Raw genomic sequence first — 13,855 nt, 5'->3', positions numbered from 1 at the left:
ATGAGCTCCTTTAACCTTTTCTTGGCAGGCAAACTCTTTATATGGTCATTGATTCTAAATGACAGCTTTGCAGGATAGAGTAATCTTGGTTGTAGGTCCTTGCTTTTCATCACTCTGAATATTTCTTGCCACTCCCTTCTGGCCTGCAAAGTTTCTGTTGAGAAATCAGCTGACAGCCTTATGGGAACTCCCTTGTAGGTAACTAGTTGCCTTTCTCTTGATGCTTTTAAGATTCTCTCTTTGTATTGAACCTTTTGCATTTTGATGATGATGTGTCTTGGTGTGGGCCTCTTGGGGTTCATCTTGTTTGGAACTCTCTGTGCTTCCTGGACTTGTATGTCTGTATCCTTCCCCAAGTTAGGAAAGTTTTCTGCCATTATTGTTTCAAACAGGTTTTCGATTTCTTGTTCTCGCTCTTCTCCTTCTGACACCCCCAAGATGCGAATGTTGGCATGCTTGAAGTTGTCCCAGAGGCTCCTTACACTATCCTCATTTTTTTGGATTCTTTTTTCTTTTTGCTGTTCTGATTGGGCATTTTTTGCTTCCTTATATTCCAAATCAATGGTTTGCTTCTTGGATTTATGTACTCTACTATTGAATCTGTGCAAATTATTCTTTATTTCAGTTAATGCCTCCTTCATTTCTGACTGGTCCTTTTTTATGCTCTTGAGGCCCTGACTAAGTTCACTGAGGTTCTCACTAAGTTCATCGAGCATCCTTATAAGCAGTATTTTGAAATCAGCTTCTGTTAGGTTGCTTATCTCCATTTCGCTTAATTCTTTTCTTGGGGTTTTGTTCTGTTCTTTCATTTGGGACCTGTTTCTTTGTCTCCTTATTTTGGCTGCCTCCCTGTGTTTGTTTCTGTGTATTACTTAATGAGCGGTATGGGGCTAGCTGAGACCAGATGCTGCTTGTTTGAAAGAATTTAGGAAAACCTGAAGCAGGATCCAAAATGGGCCAATCCTATGGTTAAGCAAGTGGCAACAGCTTGGGTGGGCCTGAAATTTGGGTGGGGTGGGGCCTAGGGAATCACCAGGGCGGGGCTACCAGTGTGAGCCAGGTTGCTGGAGTCACAGATATGATGGCTGTCTGCCACCCCAGGGAAGGGCTCACCAAAGGAACAAAGGCCTCTGACAGCACATTTGTCCCGGAGAAAGCCCCCTCTCCAGCCCTCGCTCCAGTGCCAAACAGCTCAGTACTTCCCTGTGTGTCTCTGGTGCCCCTCGAGCTGCCTCCCCTCCAGCTGCCTCCCCTCCAAGCTTAGAGGGAGAGAGTCCGATAAGTCCATGTGCGAGCCCTTTAAGGAGCTGCCTGGGGCTCCAGCCGCCTCAGCCTCCCTGAGCCTCAGTTCCTGCTGGTTTTTCCAGCCAGAAGTTATGGGGACTTCTCTTCCTGACACTGGACCCCTGAGCGGGGCACCTGGTGTGGGACGGGGACCCCTCAGTCCTCAGGGAGGATCTTCCCTGCCAGGTATCCTCCTGATTTTTATCTGCCACATGTGGGACCCGTCCCTGGCCTCTCCGCCCCTCCTATCAGTCTGGATTTGGCTGCTGCTTTAATTTCATAGTTGTAGGACTTCCATTCAGCTTGATTTCAAGCGGTTTTGAATGATGGTTGTTCTGTAGTTTAGTTGTAACTTTGATGTGGTTGTGGGAGAATGCGATACCGCGTTTACCTACACCGCTATCTTGACCGGAAGTCCCACCTCATAACTTTTAGAAACAATTTGACAGTGCACACACACAAAAATACGCTTAGTGATTACAATTTCATTGTATCCATAGATATATTGTGTAGAATTTATATATTCAATAATATCTAATTTTCCATGTGGTATCTCTCCATTTATATGTCATCTTTACATTCAGAAATATCTTCAGTCTTCTTTGTAGAGGTCTTGCACAACTTTCAGTGGATTTATCCTTATGTATTTTTTTATATTATAAATTTTAAATTTTCTTTTTATTTGTGACCAGAATATAAAAATACATTTTTTTCCAAGTTATTTTTTAATGGCATTGCTTTTTAATATTTCACAGAAGATACAAACATTCCACACACTAGGTTCATCTAGGTATTCCTTCAGTGAGTGAAACTTTCCCTATAGGTAATGCATGGATTAGTATGACATAATGTATAATCAATACATTTGTTTCTCTCTTTTTTTGCCAATCTCCCACTCCCCCAACACCCCCTGCCCATCAGAGCTGTCTGCCTGCTTTCTATCTATGAGTCTGTTTCTAGTTTGCTTGTTAGTTCAGTTTGTTCATTAAATTCCACATATGAGTGAAATCATATGGTACTTGTCTTTCTCTAACTGGCTGATTTCACTTAACATAATGTTTTCCAGGCCCATCCTAATTTTTATGTGTTAAACTTGTTGATAAATTTATTTAACTCCAATAATTTGTAAATTCTTTTGAATTATCTATGTATCTGATTATACCTCTGTTAAAAATGACGGTTCCATTTCTTTTTTTCTAAAGAAAGAAATTAGCTAGGACCTCCAATACAATGTTGAATAGCTGTCGTGTTAGCAGACACTTTGTTCTTGTTTCCAGTCTCAGCGATAACTCTTTCAGTATTTCATAAGTATGGCAATTGCTATAGGTTTCTAGTAGATATCCTCCTTTTAGCCCCCTCTGCCTATTATGTTTCTTTTTATTATTATTATTGATTGTTTTTTTTTAGAGAGAGAAACATTGATTTGCTGTTTCACTTATTTATGCATTCATTGATTGCTTCTTGTATGTGCCCTGACAGTTCTGGAAAGCCACCATCACTTTTTTTTTTTTTTTTTTGGCAGACTCAGAGGACTACATGCAATCAAAAAAGTGTCTGCTAACACTTTTTAAAGCTTTTTAATCATTATATATTTCATTTGTTAAAACATGTGAAGTTTATTTTTCTGGGGAAAGTGCCAACAGAGTTTAATTTATCTTATTTAATAATATTGGAAAGACTCAATTTTGCTTATTTCATTCATTTCCCATGAAAAAGAAAAATAAGTAATTGTGTATAGTAGGAGGTCTTTTTAAGTCCACAAAGGAGAAGTTGCCCAGTACTATTTCCAGAATGCCATAGCAACATATACACATAAAACTACATTCTACAGTCTCTTACTCTTGTTATAGGACTTGCTGCATCCAATCTAGATTATCAGAAAAGACATGGGGACAAATGCAGACTTTTAGCCCAGCTCATACAACTAAAGTGTAACTATGAAAAAAGAAAATTTGCCCAGCTGGTGTGGCTCAGTGGACTGAGCATCGTCCCATGGACAGAGAGGTCCCAGTTCAATTCCCAGTCAGGTCACATGCCTGGATTTTGGGCTCGATCCCAGTAGGAGGCGGGCAGGAGGCAGCCAATCGATGTTTCTGTCTCACATTGGTGTTTCTATCTCTCTATACCAAAAATCAAAACATTTAAAAAAAAAATTTAAGACTTTAACAGCCATTTACAAAACTCATACAGCTTGCTTGCTTATTTATTTATTTATTTATTTATTTCTATAGGTAGAAAAGAATGAAAATATAAATTAAAGTGTTTAGATAACTTATGACAGGATTAATATATATAATTAAGAGAAACTCTAGAATAATTGTAATACATTCTAACTTTTGAAAATTTAAGAAAAGCAGTCATGACTTTTAACAGGTCTCCTTGATTTGTATACTAAGAAACAGTTCATTAGGTCCAACTTATAATGGCAATTTTATTTTTGTTTCTGGGTATATCTTCCCCTTTTATGCATATGTAGTATTTAAGAGCCAATATTTTTCTTCCTTTTTCTTCCCCTTAGTGCAGTGGTTCTGAAACTTTTTTAAATATTCTTTTTTTCAGTAGTTACTTTACCTCTCAGTATCTATTTTGGGATCTCAGACCTTCACCTCTGTAGAGTCTTGCTAAAAACAGATTAAAACATTGACACACATATCTCTGAGTAAGAGTGGTTAGGAATTACAGGAGCTGGAGACCAGTAATCATTTTATAACTCTGTCTACGTGGATCTCAAACTCTCTTTTAGCCCAATAAACCACAAGAAAAATAGAGTGAAGTTTTGACCTATTAAATATATCCTTTAGAATAATGAGAAAAAAAACAGTAGGAATTAGGAGCTGAAAGAATCCTTATGAGCCAACCATAAAGCAGATGTTCTCAACTTCCAGGATAATATAATAATTTCATGTTGAATTATTCACCAACTATTCAACAAATAATTTTTAGTATCTACAATTAGATAGGTAAGATGCTATCCACTGAAAATAAACTAATGAACAAAATAAACATACTCCATGCTAAATGAACTGACAGTCTAACTGACAGTCTAACAGAAACCAGCATTAGACTAATAATTTTACAAATTGTTAGTGTTTTTTCTTAAAGCTGTGTAACCCTTTTTCACTTACCAGGTAAGATTGTGTGCAATTTGTGTACTAAATAAATATACTTCCCAAGGGGGTGAGCAGGAGCTAACTTTCAGCCCTAATTCCACTAGGTCCTGGCACAGAACTGCAATCCCCTAAAGGAAACAGTACCTATTTCTTTGGACAAGTTGTTGAAAACTAACCAAGCCTTCAACTGTAGGGTTATTTCTTTTCACAGGTGTAAATTTTTCTACTTTTGTCTTCCTTGAAGCTGTGCCTTTAAAAATTACTGCTCAGATGAATATCTTTTTCTAGACTGGCATTAGGTCCTAATACTGCTGCTACCTATACGACCATCCATCTTTATGATTCTCACTATCCATGATATACAATAGACTTATTATGCTATCAAGTTCAAGTGAGGGCTAGGTGATAGAAATATTTATCTTTATTAAAATATATTTATTTAGGCATCTTTAGTAAAGATATCTTTATTAAAATATCAGAGAGGTGTATGTCATACAATACTAACAAGGAAGTAACCAGCTCTGTCCTTAATTCTAAATTACAACTAGGTCTTATATCCTATTCTGAATGCCCCTTCTGTGTGATTGTATGTGCCTAGAACTCTACTATATCCTCTCCAAAGAAGAAATCTTCCCTTTAAACAGTCTTAGGTTGGTGTAGTACCAAAATACACACATAAAGGCATAAAATAGAGACCCTTCTAAATAGCTATCATGAAATTCACCTCTAAGGTAAAAATTCTTGGTTCATTTGGACTAAGAAATTACATGCCAATAATTTTTTTGTATTCCTTTGCTTTAGGACTTCCTACCAGAACTCCTGAGGCAGCACCAGGCTTTTATAGGAATGAAATACCAGCTCTGAGACAGAGGAATCAAGTACATCATTTGCCAGGTGAAAGTGAAAATCTCTTTTATAAAAATTGTGGAAGTTATTCATACCTCCACAATTTTCTAGACTTCACACTTTGTATCAAAAGCTTTATTCTTGTTTGTTGTACTGAAAACACAGGTCCCTCGTGGTAAATGAAGACACATTTCCCTGCAGCCATGGTTAAACCCACAGACTTCATGAGATATAAAGCAGGAATTCCTAAGGGTTTTGTGAACGATTTTGAAACATACTATAGAATTTTGATAGTGCTATTTTTCTACTCTATACCTAAATTATTTTATTGGGTCTATAAGAAAACATGGAAGGGCCTACAGAGAATTTGGGGGACAAAAAGTAGACTGGTTTTAGTAAAAATTCTCCATAATTCTTTCTGATACAATTAAATATTTTCTATGATCAGAAACAACTATGATGACCAGGGAAATTCCACAAAGGAATTACCTCAAAGGGGCAATGTTCTCCCAAAAATAATGAGCAGAAAATAAGGTCCTATAATCTAAATTTTATAGTCATTGAATATTTGGTGCTGCTCATAGGGACCAAATCACAATCAAACAGAAGTTATGCAACTTCCTTAAATTAGGAAACCATTACAAAATGGTTGTGACCAGATTTGCAACTTTAAAAACATGAATTACCAATGTTCTAGACCCAAAATAAATTCAGCAACCAAGAAACCTAAAGATATTTGTAACCAACAATTTTCCAGACATTAGTTTCTTTTTTTATGTAAGGCAACAACCCTGCAATATGCCTTTTTCAGATAATTCCAACTTAGTTACAATTGGTTGTAAAGCCTATGATTTTTTCCTGTTTTTTATTAATAGAATGAAAGAATAAATATGAATTACAAAAAATAATCACAATTAAAATTATATGACATCCAAGCAGTGAGAAAGAAAAGCTACTGAGTCTTGAACAGTGTTTTAACAAAGAAATTTAAACTTAGGAAATACACTTTGCATAAAACATCAGAAACACAGCTTACCATTTAAGTTCCAGGAAAATCTAGAGTTGATAATAAGTTTTAGTTTTTATAGTTCATAAAAATCAATAAATTATCATCACCTTTTGAAGTTATTAAGCCTTGTTTGCTAAAAATTGTAATCAACACTGGTATAGAACTTGAAAACAAGGTATTTTTCATGTGTATTATTTAATCCTAAAGCAACCCTGCAACACTGGTATTATTCTCGTATGTATGGAGAAATTATAGCCAAGAAAAAAATTCTATAACTTGCCCAAGGTTACCTACTAGTAAATGGCTTAGTCTGAACCAACCCAATTCTTCAGACTTCAAGGTTCTCTGACCCCAATGTATTTGATTTCCTATTTGCACTTAAAAAAAAAAAAAGTGTGTGGAAGAACCTAGTTCTCTCTGGGACTTTATAATTCAAGATAGATAAGAACAGAAATAAAATTTCATAATTATTTATCATGTATTCATATGATACTAATAAAAAGTCACTGATTCATTAATATCTAGATAGAAATAATATATATTTAAGGTAGCAACAAAAGTAGAGTCATAGACCTTACATGCATATATGCATAAATAATGGACACAGACAATGTGTGGGGAAGGCAGGAGGGAGGTGAAATCAGGGAGGAGGGGGTCAGTCGGGGGGAAGGGGGGAAACATCTGTAATACTTTGAATAATAAAGATTTTCTTAAAAGGTAGAGTCATAAGATTAAACATTTTTATGCTGGGGCAAATTCTGAAAAAGATACCTCTTTCCCTGGCTATATCCTACCATGTCCAGAGGAGAAAAAAAAAGGGGAGGGGAAATGGCAACATAATTATAGGCACGTATACCTTTCAGGAGTCCACATGGCATAGTGATCCCAAAATGTTTGTGTGCGTGTATGTGTGTGTGTGTACGTCTGACTGTGCCTATATGCCTTTCAGGTGTTTTTTTCATCTTAGTTTCTGGCTCAGGGAAGATAGAGACAAATTAAATTCATTACTATATTTTAATCAGGCAGTTAATGTATGGATAAACTTTACATTTTAATGTAAACTTTTTTCTCAATTTGGTATTAGATTTATTTATTTTACAGAAGATATCTAGGCAACACAAGTGACATCTAAATCAAGAAGACTGTGTTGCTTAGTGGAAAGGACCTAGCTTTGAAATCAGAGAAATTTGACCTTACCCTCCCACTTTCTACCATTATAACTTCAGCCAAGTTTCTTAACCTTAACTGTGTGCTAGTGTCCAGAACACAGATTCTGAATAATATATAGTAGTAGCTATTATAAAAGCAATAATGAACATCCATGGCCTAAAGAGACTGATTTGGTCTCCGTGACCATTTTAAATTTTCAAACATTAGTTATAACTTATGCATAACATGGAAGAAACCCTTCATTGGAAACCAAAAAGTCAATCCAGTTGTTTCTAATCAAACAACTCATCAGACATCCAGTCAAGATAGCGGCGTAGGTAAACGTGGTATAGCTTCCTCCCACCACCACATCAAAATTACAACTAAACTATAGAACAACCGTCATTCAAAACTGCCCGAATCAAGCTAAATGGAAGTCCTACAACTACGAAATTAAAAAAGCAGCCTCATGGAGACTGGAAGGAGGGGTGGAGGGGTGACGAGCTGGTCCCACACTCACCTGTGGTGGATAAAAATTAGGAGGATACCTCAGCTGGCAAGGTCCTCCCTGAGGACTGAGGGGTCCCCATCCCACACCAGGGGCCTCGTTCAGGGTTCCAGTGCCAGGAAGAGAAGTCCCCATAACTTCTGGCTGGAAAAACCAGCAGGAACTGAGGCTCAGTGAGGCTGAGGCAACTGGAGCCTCAGGCAGCTCCTCTTAAAGGGCCTGCACACAGAGTTAATTGGACTCTCTCCCTCTAAGCTTGGAGGGGAGGCAGCTCGAGGGGCACCAAACACACAGGGAAGAACTGAGCTGTTTGGCACTGGAGCGAGGGCTGGAGAGGGTGCTTTCTCCTGGACAGACATGCTCTCAGAGGCCTTTGTTCCTTTGGTGAGCCCTTCCCTGGGGCTGCAGACAGTCACCATATCTGGGACTCCAGCAACCTGGCTCACACTGTTTTCCCCGCCCTGGTGATTCCCTGAGGTCCCACCCCACCCAACTTTCAGGCCCACCCAAGCTGTTGCCAATTGCTTAACCATAGGATTGGCCTGTCTTGGATCCTGCTTCAGGTTTTCCTAAATTCTTTCAAACAAGCAGCATCTGGTCTTAGATAGCCCCATACCTCTTGTTAAGTAATACATAGAAACAAACACAGGGAAGCAGCCAAAATGAGGAGACGAATAGGTCCCAAATGAAAGAACAGAACAAAACCCCCAAAAAAGAACTAAGCGAAATGGAGATAAGCAACCTTACAGATGCTGATTTCAAAATATTGCTTATAAGGATGCTCAGTGAACTTAGTGAGAACCTCAGTGAACTTAGTGAGGGCCTCAAGAGCATAAAAAAGGACCAGTCAGAAATGAAGGATGCACAGTCAGAAATGAAGGAGGCATTAACTGAAATAAAGAATAATTTACACAGATTCAAGAGTAGAGTAGGTAAAGCCAAGAAGCAAACCATTGATTTGGAATATAAGGAAGCAAAAAACACCCAATCAAAACAGAAAAAAGAATCCAAAGAAATGAGGATAGTGTAAGGAGCCTCTGGGACAACTTCAAGCGTGCCAACATTCGCATCTTGGTGCCAGAAGGAGAATAGAGAGAACAAGAAATCGAAAACCTGTTTGAAACAATAATGGCAGAAAGCTTTCCTAACTTGGTGAAGGAAACAAACATACAAGTCCAGGAAGCACAGAGAGTCCCAAACAAGATGAACCCCAAAAGGCCCACACCAAGACACATCATCATCAAAATGCAAAAGGTTCAATACAAAGAGAGAATCTTAAAAACAGCAAGAGAAAAGCAGTTAGGTACCTACGAGGGAGCTCCCATTAGACTGTCAGCTGGTTTCTCAAAAGAATCTTTGCAGGCCAGAAGGGAGTGGCAAGAAGTATTGAGAGTGATGAAAAGCAAGGACCTACAACCAAGATTATTCTATCCTGCAAAGCTGTCATTTAGAATCTATGGCCATATAAAGAGTTTCCCAGACAAGGAAAAGCTAAAGGAGTTCATCACCACCAAACCAAACCATTATTATATGAAATGTTGAAGGGTCTTCTTGAAGAAAAAAATAAAAAATATGAACAAACAAAAGGGTAATGAATACATAGCTATCAACAGTTGAATCTACAAACAAAATGAACAAGCAGAACTGAAACATTCTCATAGATATAGAGAACATTTTGTTGGTTGCCAGATGGGAGAGGGGATGGGGGAATGGGTGAAAAGGGTGAAGTGATTAAGAAGTACAAATTGGTTGCTAAACTGACAAACCTCAAAGGGAAGGGGGGTTGGGGGTGGGAAGACATAAACCAAAGGACTTATATGCACATATGCATAACCAATGGACACAGACAACAGTGTGGGAAAAGGCAGGAAGGGGGCGGGAGTGGGGAGGAGGGGGTCAATGGGGGAAAAATGAGAAACATCTGTAATACATTCAACAATAAAGATATAATTTTAAAAAAAAACACACACCCATCAGAAGCTTTGAATTAGCAACTTTGAACCTAGCTCTTTACATTAATTTTATTAAAATAGTAACCATATTTCAACTTCTTTAGGTTCATTCTGTTCCTAAAATTTTGATTCAAATGTGGAATCAGGGATCTGACAGACTTATTTGAAACCAATGCAAAATCCCTTTGCTGAGCCAGATTGCACTATCTATCCATTGACTTTGAATTGGTTTAGAGTTAGGAAAAGGGCATATGAATATAAAGGTGATTGAAGGAGGTAATACAAACAAGATACATGAAGTCTCCTGGGCAAACCCTGTTTAATGCCTGTAGTTTCTGTTGCTATGTAGGGCTGAAGATCAAACATAGGGCTAAGCGTATGACCTCATTATGGTATAGCTGTGGTAAACCACCAAACTACCCTGTCTTATTACTGTAAGAACCTGAGTTTGGGAGGCAGAAAATCTAGGTGTGAAGATAAATAGTCCTGCAAAGGGTTGTAATCTGGTGCTGTTATAGGGCCCAGCCATCACCTGATCTTTAGGCGTGAATTAATAAATATTAATATGTACTTTGCCATCAGCCAATTCTTTCACTCATTTCGCATCATCTTTGGTCTTGTATGCCATCCTTCCTAACAATTTCTAGGTAAGCCAGAAGGTGATAGATGTGATTAGGTAAGTGATTAATACTATCTTTGGGGATGCTTTCTTCAATATTTTTTCTTTTTTAAACTCAGATTTATTGGGATATATTTATATAGAATAAAATTCACCTTTTTAGTGTATATTTATGAATTATTTTTCTGCTTTTAATCTTTTTATTTTAAAAAATGTATGCCACCATATGATAAAGTAAAAAAGAATTTCCTGACAGTTTGCTCCGAATCTAACAGGACTAAGATCATAAGAAATCAGACACTTGCTGCAGCTATATTCCCTGTCCCACAGCTGAATTATCTGTGGTAGTATTTCTTGTGTTATTGCCTGTGAGCCAAGGAAGGCAGTTTTTTAGTGTGTGAAGGATTAAAGATGCTATTCTATGTGATGATGCACAACATGATTTAAAGAGATTTTTATAGCAAATAAGCCCATTATGAATCAAGTGTGAGATGTCATCATTCTTAAAAAGATGGTAGATTCTTAGGAAGTACTTTTGTACAGAGCAAAGAAATAATAGCACTATGTACAACTGGAGGTCTTATCAAGTATGCTGTATTAAATCCTATGCATTCTATTTTAAGTAGGGCATGTTGCCCAGATAAGTTGTTTTTGATATAGAATACTATAGAATGACAATATTTTCTTGCCAACTAAATTTGATAATGAAAATAAAGCTAATACTGAATGGTTGTTATATACGACACCATGCCAAGTACTTTACACATATTCTCTTAATTAATGCTGACAAGATTCCTATGAAGCAGGGATTATTATTACCCCCCATTTTACAAAGGAAGAGAAACAATCTTCCTGAGACTAAGTAACTACTAGCCCAGGGTCACTCAGCTGGCAATAGTTGAGTCACAATTTGAAGCCACCTTACTTGTATTTTTGATCACTGGGCTTCACACTTCATCAAATACCAGGAAACCCACCTTGGAGAAAAGCTAAAGTCTTTGTGGGTTTGACAGAGTCTGGGGGGGGGGGGCGTCCAGCCTCTCCCAATAGGGGCATTACTATCATGGTAACTACCAACTTCTATCCCTCATTAGAAAATGGAAGATCAAATACAGATACGATGAAAAAATTTTTCAATTACTCAAAAAGTACCTGTTACCTTAATTATATATATATATATATATATATATATATATATATATATATATATCACATATATATATAAAAAATCATAATGACCCTTAAGCTCAACAAAGTGATATCTATATCTCTATATCTAATTTAACAACTAAGAACAATATGGCATGTCTTGTATGGAAAATCTGAGATGCATCTCAGAAAGTACTTTTTGTGGAAGGGTCCTGAGTAAAAATCCCATAGGTTGGTTAATGTTCATAAAATCACAAAACATTATTTCTCAAAATGTTATCCGCCAGCCGTTTGGCATCAGTATCACCTGCAACACCAACTTTTTAAATCACAGATGTCTGCTGATCGACTGAAAGTATCTAGAGGTGATTCCTAAGTCTCTTCAGGTATATTAAGATCTGGCATGTGAGAACATGAATTAGTCCTTATTGCTCCAGACTTAGAACTGGGACAAATAGTAAGTGGTAATGGAAGGTAGTTTGAGCTCAGAAGGAGGGAATCCTGTAGCAATTATAGCAAACCCCAGAATGGATTAAAAAACAAAAAAACCTTTGAAGATTTCTGTTGTGGAACTACTCAAACAGTTAGGATGTCAAGAATGTTGTAGGAGAAATACTTGCATTGAGAGAATATTTGACCTCCAAGATTCCTTTGAGACAGGATTCTCCATCTTTCTTTTCCGTGCAGTATGCTAAGCCAGTGAGTAGTGAGAAATCTGTATTTCCCATTTTCTCCCCTTTGGCTAGCAATATGAAATTACAGTCGTGCCTATGTTTTAGCTTAGATAAGTAAAAATAAAGAAATTTAGAGCTGCATTCCCACAGGCACATTGCAAAGGTTAATATGTATTGCTTTAATTCTATACATTTCCAAGACTACTTGCCTATTACTCCCTCTTGCCTCTTACATCTTCCAACCCAAATTTCTCAAGTGTTAATGTGTACCATAGTGCTCTAACACTTGATCATACTTTCTCAGTCTGCTTAGCCCTCTTCAGAGTAACCCTTCATCCCTATCTTCTGGCTTTCCTGTGTTTTTTGTTTTTTCCCTTCAACATTCATTGAGGAAACACTTATTGTACATCTACTCTATGCCAATACTTTATGAGATATTGAAAATAAAATCCCTATCTTTGGAGAAATTCAAGTTTCAGAATGTTAGTGGGTAGTACTGTAGAGTTAAAAAAGCAAGTATAACAAACTGTGTTAAGTATAAGGATTGCCCAGGTGCTGTGCACATTAAGATAATAGCACCAGATGAAGCCTTACGCTTGAGGCTGCCTTCAGATAGGAGGCGATTTTTTTTTTAAAGCTGTCTTGAAGGAAGAATAGAAGTTTACTATTTGAACGAAGGAAGAGGAGGATCATTCTATACATAAATAACAGAAGACTGTTATTGACATTGTTATTAAAGAAGTTCCCACCCGGCCAGTGTTGCTCAGTGGTTGAGCATCAACCCATTCTCGAAGAGGTCCTGCTGGTTTGATTCCGGTCGGGGCACATGCCCAGATTGTGGGCAAAATCCCCAGTCGGGGGCATACAGGAGGCGACCAGTCGAGGTTCTCTTTCATCAATGTTTCTGTTTCTCTCCCTCTCCCTTCCTCTCTCTCTCAAATCAATAAAGAAAAAAAATTTTTTTTAAGTTCCCTAGTTAATCCTACCATATATTCATTCCTCTCCCCCACCCCCCCGCCATTACATAATTAAGGATGGGGTTTGTGAGGGGATCTGTTTTCAGGAAGGAAGTAGTATACAGGAGGCCAAAAAAGGTAAGTGGCAAAGTAAAGGGAGGAATCCCCAAAAGTGGAGCAGATTTGAGAGCCAGAGTAAGTTAGATAGATTATAGGAGGTAAAATTTCCATTAAAATAGTGGGGAGTGGGAGGGCATCTGACAGTGTGGTCATTGTCCTCTGTATGCATCTGGGCTTATTGACCAACAAGGAGAGACTGTTTGCCTTCTTTTTTTTTTTTTTTATCCTCACCCGAGGACATTTTTTCCATTTTTTTGTTCAGGTAGAGTGGGAGAGAGAGAGAGGAAGAGAGAGAGAGAGAGAAACATCGATGTGAAGGGACACATCGAGTGGCTGCCACCCGCACAACCAACCATGGCCGGGGACAAACTGCAACCGAGGTACGTGCCCTCAGCGGGAACCGAACCCGGGTCTCTCCAGACCGCAGGCCGACGCTCCAACCACTGAGCCAAACCGGCCAGGGCTAGTTTTTATTTTAA

The 13,855-nt window shown here is 37.9% G+C and overlaps 1 protein-coding gene across 1 annotated transcript in view; it reads left to right on the top strand.

The window, feature by feature from the left end:
• STXBP5L (syntaxin binding protein 5 like) overlaps nt 1–13,855 on the top strand; it is a 304,365-nt gene that overhangs the window by 232,463 nt on the left and 58,047 nt on the right. The window contains exon 22 of the mRNA XM_036243664.1: nt 5,196–5,288. Within this exon, the coding sequence (XP_036099557.1) occupies nt 5,196–5,288 (93 nt within the window). The remainder of the gene's footprint in view (nt 1–5,195; nt 5,289–13,855) is intronic.

Source organism: Molossus molossus, unplaced genomic scaffold, assembly GCF_014108415.1.
Source record: "Molossus molossus isolate mMolMol1 unplaced genomic scaffold, mMolMol1.p scaffold_m16_p_5, whole genome shotgun sequence".
Lineage (NCBI taxonomy): Eukaryota > Metazoa > Chordata > Mammalia > Chiroptera > Molossidae > Molossus > Molossus molossus.
This window is presented reverse-complemented; position numbering and strand designations above follow the sequence as displayed.